The 8,312-nt window shown below is 46.0% G+C and overlaps 1 protein-coding gene across 1 annotated transcript in view; it reads left to right on the top strand.

The window, feature by feature from the left end:
• Nucleotides 1-4,405, top strand: part of LOC149466101 (uncharacterized) — a 57,422-nt gene extending 53,017 nt beyond the window's left edge. Inside the window, exon 13 of the mRNA XM_089672697.1 lies at nucleotides 2,845-4,405. Within this exon, the coding sequence (XP_089528823.1) occupies nucleotides 2,845-4,334 (1,490 nt within the window). The 3' untranslated portion in view covers nucleotides 4,335-4,405. The remainder of the gene's footprint in view (nucleotides 1-2,844) is intronic.
• The last annotated feature ends 3,907 nt before the right edge of the window (nucleotides 4,406-8,312 follow it).

Here is an 8,312-nt window from a genome sequence, read left to right as displayed (position 1 = left end):
ACATACCGCCCGGGCAATGAAGGAGTGGCTTCGTAAGAAGCATTTCAAGGTCCTGGAGTGGCCTAGCCAGTCTCCAGATCTCAACCCCATAGAAAACCTTTGGAGGGAGTTGAAAGTCTGTGTTGCCCAGCGACAGCCCCAAAACATCACTGCTCTAGAGGAGATCTGCATGGAGGAATGGGCCAACATACCAGCAACAGTGTGTGCCAACCTTGTGAAGACTTACAGGAAACGTTTGACCTCTGTCATTGCCAACAAAGGATATATAACAAAGTATTGAGATGAACTTTTGATATTGACCAAATACTTATTTTCCACCATAATTTGCAAATAAATTCTTTCCAAATCAGCCAATGTGATTGTCTGGATTTTTTTCTCATTTTGTCTCTCATAGTTGAGGTCTACCTATGATGCCAATTACAGGCCTCTCTCATCTTTTTAAGTGGGAGAACTTGCACAATTGGTGGCTGACTAAATACTTTTTTGCCCCACTGTATATATATATACAGTTGTGACCAAAATTATTCAACCCCCAATGCTGTAAAGGGGTTTAGGGACTATAGTGTACATTTGGAATTGTATTCAGAATCAAATCCTACAAGGACGTTGTAACTACCCAAATGCAACTAAAATGACATCAATTGTTTATGTAATACAGTAGTAAATGGTTCTTATGTGGTTTCTTCATTGCCACAATTATTCAACCCCTTAAAGACTACCACTCTGAAGAACAGAGGTTCATACAGGTGCTTTCCATCAGGTATTGAAAACACCTGTGGATGTCACCGAGCAGCAATCAAGCATAATAAGCACCAATTAGGCAGCTTTAAAATGACTGTGATACTCAGCTCCTTCTAGACATTTACTGGTGTGGTTACAAACATGGTGAAGGCAAGAGAATGGTCCAGGAAGACAAGAGAAGAGGTGATTTCTCTTCACAGGAAGGGCAATGGCTATAAGAAGATTGCAAAGATGTTAAACATACCAAGAGACACCTTAGGAAGCATCATTCGCAAATTCAAGGCAAAGGGCACTGTTGAAACGCTACCTGGTCGTGGCAGAAAGAAGATGCTGACTTCGACTGCTGTGCGCTACCTGAAGCGTAGAGTGGAGAGAAGTCCCCGTGTGACTGCTGAGGAACTGAGAAAAGATTTGTCAGATGTGGGTACAGAAGTTTCAGCCCAGACAATAAGACGCACACTGCGTAATGAAGGCCTCCGTGCCAGAACTCCCAGGCGTACCCCCTTGCTGTCTCCAAAGAATAAGAAGAGTCGACTGCAGTATGCCAAAAGCCATGTGGACAAACCACAAAAGTTGTGGGATAGTGTTCTGTGGACTGATGAAACAAAATTAGAACTGTTTGGGCCCATGGATCAACGCTATGTTTGGAGGAGGAAGAACAAGGCCTATGATGAAAAGAACACCTTGCCTACTGTGAAGCATGGTGGAGGGTCAATCATGCTTTGGGGCTGTTTTGCTTCTGCAGGTACAGGGAAGCTTCAGCGTGTGCAAGGTACCATGAATTCTCTTCAGTACCAGGAGATATTGGATGGAAACGTGATGCAGTCCGTCACACACCTGAGGCTTGGGAGACGTTGGACCTTTCAACAGGACAATGATCCCAAGCATACCTCCAAGTCCACTAGAGCATGGTTGCAGAGGAAAGGCTGGAACATTTTGGAGTGGCCATCGCAGTCACCAGACTTAAATCCGATTGAGAACCTCTGGTGGGACTTAAAGAAAGCAGTTGCAGTGCGCAAGCCTAAGAATGTGACTGAACTGGAGGCCTTTGCCCATGAAGAATGGGCGAAGATACCCGTAGATCGCTGCAAGACACTTGTGTCAAGCTATGCTTCACGTTTAAAAGCTGTTATAACTGTAAAAGGATGCTGTACTAAGTACTAAGATTGAATGTCACTTGGGGGTTGAATAAAACTGATAATGCTGTGAGCACAGAAAAGACATTTGTGGTTATTTCATTATAACTGTTATGTTATATTTGTCTGACCTACAAGTGCCTCTTTAATGTAAATGTAAGCAAGATGACTGAATGATCAAAAGCAATGTCAAACTGGCCAAAACACTCAATTTCAGTGGGGGTTGAATAATTTTGGTCACAACTGTATATATATATACACACACACACACACACTGTATGTTCAAATGCGTTTTTATTGCAAAATATATGAAAAATATTTTTAAAACTACATTTTCAAATATACTGTATGTCTTCAAAAATACACTTAATCTATATTTTTGGAATGCATTTACAAATATATGTAAAAATATATCTTTAAAATGACTTTTCCATATGTTAAAAAAAATCTGAAGAATATATTTTAAAAAAACATATTTTTAAAAATATTTTTCATGTATTTTGTAATATGTAAACAAACACATTTCAGTATAGTGTGTGTGTGTGTTTATTTATATATATATATATATATATATATATATATATATTATACACATATATACACACATATAAATACACACACTGCATATTGACATGTTTTTTTTTTACATATTACAAAATAAGTGGAAAAAAAAAAAGTGTCTGTGTGTATGTATATATATATATATATATATATATATATATATATATATATCTATCTATCTATCTATCTAGAAATATATTGAATACGGTCAAAATTGTAGTATTTCAAATATATGTCAATATATTTGGGCAGGAAATTTTTAAATTATTTAAAATATATTTTTCTTCCATGTGGGTATGATATAGTTTAAACCTTGCACCCCCCCCCCTCCCCACACACACACACGCACACTATAGGTAATTGAAAGCCAATCACGAAAACCGTCTTTTTGTTCTCTTCCTGGCAGATGGACGTGAATTGAACAGATCCTCGGAAGACTTGTCCCCACACACCAATGCCGACAATGTGATGCCAGGTTCTCATACAGGACTGTACAATGCTCCTAGTTTTTCCGATCCTTCTAATTTTGAGGAATCTTTTAGAGTCCATGATGTTCGCCGGGGAATTTACAGCGAAGGTAGAAGAGCCAGTTCCTCTAATCCTGAGGGATCTTTTAATGCTCAGTCGCATAGCTTTCGTTCAGACATCCGTTCAGGACCGTACGGTGCAGAGGGGTTGGTCAGTCCCTCTGGTTCTGAGCAATATCTCCCAGGTAGATCACATACCGTTGCTCCAGATTTGCACCTAGGTGGATCACCAGACCCTTCCAGTTCTGAGGGAATTTCTCTCAAGTCTCGTGGTCCAAAATTTCAGTGCCTAGAATGTGGGAAATGTTTATCCCAAAAATCTCATCTCATGGAACATTTGAAAGCCCACAAGCGGGAGAAGCCATATTCCTGCTCTGCGTGCGGGAAATGTTTCACGGGACAGGCCAACCTCAACCGCCACAAGAGTGTCCACAGCGGGGAGCACCCGTTCATCTGCCCTGAGTGTGGCAAGAGCTACGGGACGGTGTCGTGTCTCAATGAGCACCGTAAAACCCACAGTAACCACACGCCGTTCCCATGCGCCGAGTGCGGGAAATGTTTCCCCACAAACTCTGCCCTCCTCCAGCACCAAGACTCTCACACTAGCGAGGGGCCCTTTTCCTGTCCTGAGTGCGGGAAGAGTTACAAACGGAAGTGGGAGCTTCTTAAGCACCAGAAGGTTCACACGGGAGAGAAGCCCTTCTCCTGTACAGAGTGTGGGAAAAGTTTTGTCTGGAAGTTTGCGCTGAACACGCACCTGAGGCGGGTTCACTCTGCAGAGGGAACGTTCCTGTGCACCATATGTGGTAAGCTTTACCCATGTCGGGCCCGGCTTGTAGAACACCAGAAGATCCACTCGGGGGAGAAACCGTATTCCTGCGCGGAGTGTGACAAGCCATTCTCCTCCCGGTCAGAACTGGTGCACCACCAGAGGACCCACACTGGAGACAAGTCCTACCAGTGCTTGGAGTGTGGCAAGTCCTTCACGTGGACATTCCAGCTCCGAACCCACCAGCGCATTCATACTGGGGAAAAACCGTTCTCCTGCTCTGACTGCGGCAAGAGCTTCACGCTGATGGCGCTGCTCCGGAGACACCAAAAACACCACACCGGCGACAAGCCCTACTCCTGCTCGGAGTGCGGCAAGCGGTTCATCACCAGGGCCGAGCTCATTGTTCACGAGAGGGTCCACCGGGGTGAGAAGCCCTTCCCGTGTCCGCAGTGTGGCAAGTGCTTCACCCAGCGCTCGCAGCTGCAGACGCACCAGCGCATTCATACGGATGAAAAGCCGTATGCCTGCACGGTGTGCGGGAGGTGTTTCGGACGGAAGTCCCATCTGGATAAACACCAGAGAACTCATACTCGCTGAGATGTGACCTTCTTAACTTTGGAGTTTGTTATATTAATGCAATAAATGTGTAATAAAAGTTTTATCCCATACTCGGCCTCTTACTTTTCTCTATGTATAAAAGCTGGTGGTCTTCTCAGAAACAATGGTTGTTGGCCTCTGCCTAGTGAAGGACCAGGCAGAGGCCAAAAACCCCACGAGTGGGCACTCGCAAAGTGTGAATGGGGCCTTAGAGTGGATCTGAACGCAGATTGAAGAACCACTGCCCTCAGTGGTCAAAGCACAGATAGAAGATGAGATGTTTCATGGTCTTCTCAGAAACAACGGTTGCTTCTGAGAAGACCGTGAGCACTAGGCAGAGGCCAACAACCAGGCAGAGACCAAAAACCCCATGAGTGGGAACTCGCAAAGTGTGAATGGGGCCTTAGGGTGGATCTGGACCCAGATTGAAGAACCACTGATCTCAGTGGTCAAAGCACAGATAGAAGATGAGATGTTTCATGGTCTTCTCAGAAACAATGGTTGTTGGCCTCTGCCTGGTGAAGCACCAGGCAGAGGCCAAACACCCCACGAGTGGGAATTCGCAAAGTGTGAATGGGGCCTTAGGGTGGATCTGAACCCAGATTGAAGAACCACTGCCCTCAGTGGTCAAAGCGCAGATAGAAGATGAGATGTTTCATGGTCTTCTCAGAAACAACGGCAGTGGTTCTTCAATCTGAGTCCAGATCCACCCTAAGACCCCATTCACACTTTGCGAGTTCCCACTTGCGGGTTTTTTTTGGGGGTTCTTTTGCACCTTAAGGGGCAAACACGCGCCGAAGAAGCTCCAGAACCTTTTTGGGCATGGAGCGCCTTGTGCCTTTTAAGCGCTTACTTTGGTTGGTTTTTAGCACCTTTGCAGCACAGCAAAAGCACATTTCCTTTGTGTTTTGTCGCGTGTACAATTAATGCCAAGTTTGAATGCGGCCTTAGAGGGAAGGTATATTGCTTACAGAGCTCAGTAGCTCAAGACACACTTTAACAAATCTTGCTGATCACTCGGATTTTCAAGATATATTGCTTACAGAGCTCAGTAGCTCAAGACACACACTTTGATCAATCTTGCTGACGACTCAGATTTTCAAGGTATATTGCTTACGGAGCTCAGTAGCTCAAGACACACTTTGATAACAAATCTTGCTGACGAGTCAAATTTTCAAGGTATATTGCTTACAGAGCTCAGTAGCTCAAGACGCACACTTCCTTAACACATCTTGCTGATCACTCGGATTTTCAAGGTACATTGCTTACAGAGCTCAGTAGCTCAAGACGCACACTTTGATAACAAATCTTGCTGATCACTCGGATTTTCAAGGTATATTGCTTACAGAGCTCAGTAGCTCAAGACGCACACTTCGATAACAAATCTTGCTGACGACTCGAGTTTTCAATCAAAGGGAGCATGTATAAAATGTTTTTTTTGTAAATACATAGTAAAGCACTGATATAAAACAGTAAAAATTAGATAAAATTTCCCCTCAAAGTATTTTGTTATGAAGAACGTTAGAGAAGGAGATGGAACACTCGGAACTTCCAAGAAGATGGGAACAGATTCAAAAGTTGGTTGGGAGATCTTGCTGCTGGGGTCCTTAAAGTCCCATCTGATGGCTGGATCCAAAAAAAAAAAAATATCTAAATGCCTTCAGCCACATGGTGCTCCAACTCTGAGTCTTCTCTTGGGTCCTTCAGCACCTTCATGATGTGGACACTTCTTATTGGATGTCCAGTGGTGGCTACTTTCAGGATCCAGAAGAGGAGGACTGATGTCATTATGGTGGATTGTCAAACTTGTGCTTCAAGATGTGCAGGAATTGTAGTCTACTGGGACCAGTGATGGTGAGGAACCAGGAGGGAGAGTTAGGTGAGGCTTCAGAGGGTAAGAGGGACAAAAGCCTATTAGGATGGGTTAGAGCAGGGTGTCAGACTCCTTTCCATTGCAGGCCACATCAGAATTAGGGTTGCCCTTAAGGTGCCGGTTGTATCTGTAGGACTAGATGTCCACAGCACCCCACCTTCCCTTACATCACATCAGGGGAAGAGGCTAGGAAGCAGCGCAGGGTCTGGAGGAGGACCAGAGGAGGGCTGGACTCAGCTGTAGGAATCTGGGTGGGGTACTGCACTGAGGCGCATGATCTGAAGGAGTTCTTTCCTCTCTGCTGTGCTGCCAAATGATGAGACGGTGGTGGGCAGAGGTAAGTCTCTCCACAGCTGCAGGGAGAAGTGCAGGATCTGGAGAAGGAGTTGTGTCCTCTCAGCTAAGACAAGTTGGGGGTGGAGATGAGGGGGGTGCTGCAGCTGCACAGAGAGAGACACAGGACCTGTAGGAGGAGTTTAGTCCTCACTGCTGAGAAGGGGAGTGTCTGCATAGGCAAGCCATGACTGCATGGAGAAGTGCAGGATCTGGAGAAGGAGTTCTGTCCTCCTCTCAGCTAAGATAAGTTGGGTGTGGAGATGAGGGTGGTGCTGCAGCTACACAGAGAGGCACAGGACCTGTAGGAGGAGTTCTGTCCTCTCTGCTGCTCACTGCTGAGAAGGGGCATGTCTGCATAGGCAAGCCATGACTGCATAGAGAAGTGCAGGATCTGGAGAAGGAGTTCTGTCCTCCTCTCAGCTAACACAAGTTGGGGGCAGAGATGAGGGGCGTGCTGCAGCTACAGAGAGAGACACAGGATCTGTAGGAGGAGTTTTGTTCTCTGCTGCTCACTGCTCAGAAGGGGAGTGTCTGCATAGGCAAGCCATGACTGCATGGAGAAGTGTAGGCTCTGTAGAAGGAGTTCTGTCCTCTTCTCAGCTAAGACAAGTTGGGGGCTGCAGCTGCACAGAGAGAGGCACAGGATCTGTAGGAGGAGTTCTGTCCTCCTCTCAGGTAAAACAAGTTGGGGACAGAGACGAGGGGGGTGCTGCAGCTACACAGAAAGACACAGGACCTGTAGGAGGATTTCTCTCCTCTCTGCTGCTCACTGCTGAGAAGGGGAGTGTCTGCATAGGCAAGCCATAACTGCATGGAGAAGTGCAGGATCTGGAGAAGGAGTTCTGTCCTCCTCTCAGCTAAGACAAGTTTGGGGCTGCAGCTGCACAGAGAGAGGCACAGGATCTGTAGAAGGAGTTCTGTCCTCTCTGCTGCTCACTACTGAGAAGGGGAGTGTCTGCATAGGCAAGCCATGACTGCATGAAGAAGTGCAGGCTCTGGAGGAGGGGTTCGGTCCTCCCAGCAAAGAAGGTGGGGGCAGAGACGAGGGGGGTGCCGCAGCTGCAAGAGAGGTGCGAGGGCCACATAAAATAGCCTGCTGGGCCAGTTTCTGCCCGCTGGTTTAATCCAGGTGGGTTAGAGGTAAGTGTGAGGGAGGGGTCGGGAATACACTTTAGCCTGAATTTGGGCTTTAAGAAAGTTAAGGTCTCGGAATCAAGCTGTTCCTTGTAAAGAGGAGATGGAATACCTACCTGCTGCCTGCACGGCTGAACTTCATTAGAAATGGTCTCCCGGAGTCCACTTCAGGGAGTTTTGTTTTCCCATGTCCTACACAGCAGTCCTGTAGAGACGTTGAGGTCAGGAGGAGGAACCAGTAAGAAGTTGAGTGGACAACAAGGCCACCTTAAGAAGCTAGCAGGATGTCTGCCAATCATCTTCCAGTTCTAGTATAGTTATCTATATGTAAGTTATACATTGAAAAAGTACCTGTAGAACTTTTTTTGACACCGCTAAATGGCCATTCTTACACGGACGTGACTCCTCCACTGACTAATCCCCACCCCCCCCAAACAGGGTTTGATAGTAGGGATCCCTAATCGAGGGTGAAACGTGTTAGAAGTTGTTTCCTGGCAGAAGTAACAATGTATGAATGGCCAACGATTCCAACTAGGTAAGCTACTCCAAGTGGGTCTGCTGACACGGTCCTCCACATGGGCGCCATCTCATTTTGTCAGACTTCAGTATATGGAGTAATCGGGCAGCTGCATTAC

Source organism: Staurois parvus, unplaced genomic scaffold (genome assembly GCF_062004578.1).
Source record: "Staurois parvus isolate SC_StPar_1 unplaced genomic scaffold, SC_StPar_1.0 ptg000132l, whole genome shotgun sequence".
NCBI classification, from domain to species: Eukaryota; Metazoa; Chordata; class Amphibia; order Anura; family Ranidae; genus Staurois; species Staurois parvus.
Note: the sequence above shows the minus strand (reverse complement) of the source record. Positions and strands in the feature narration are given on the sequence as shown.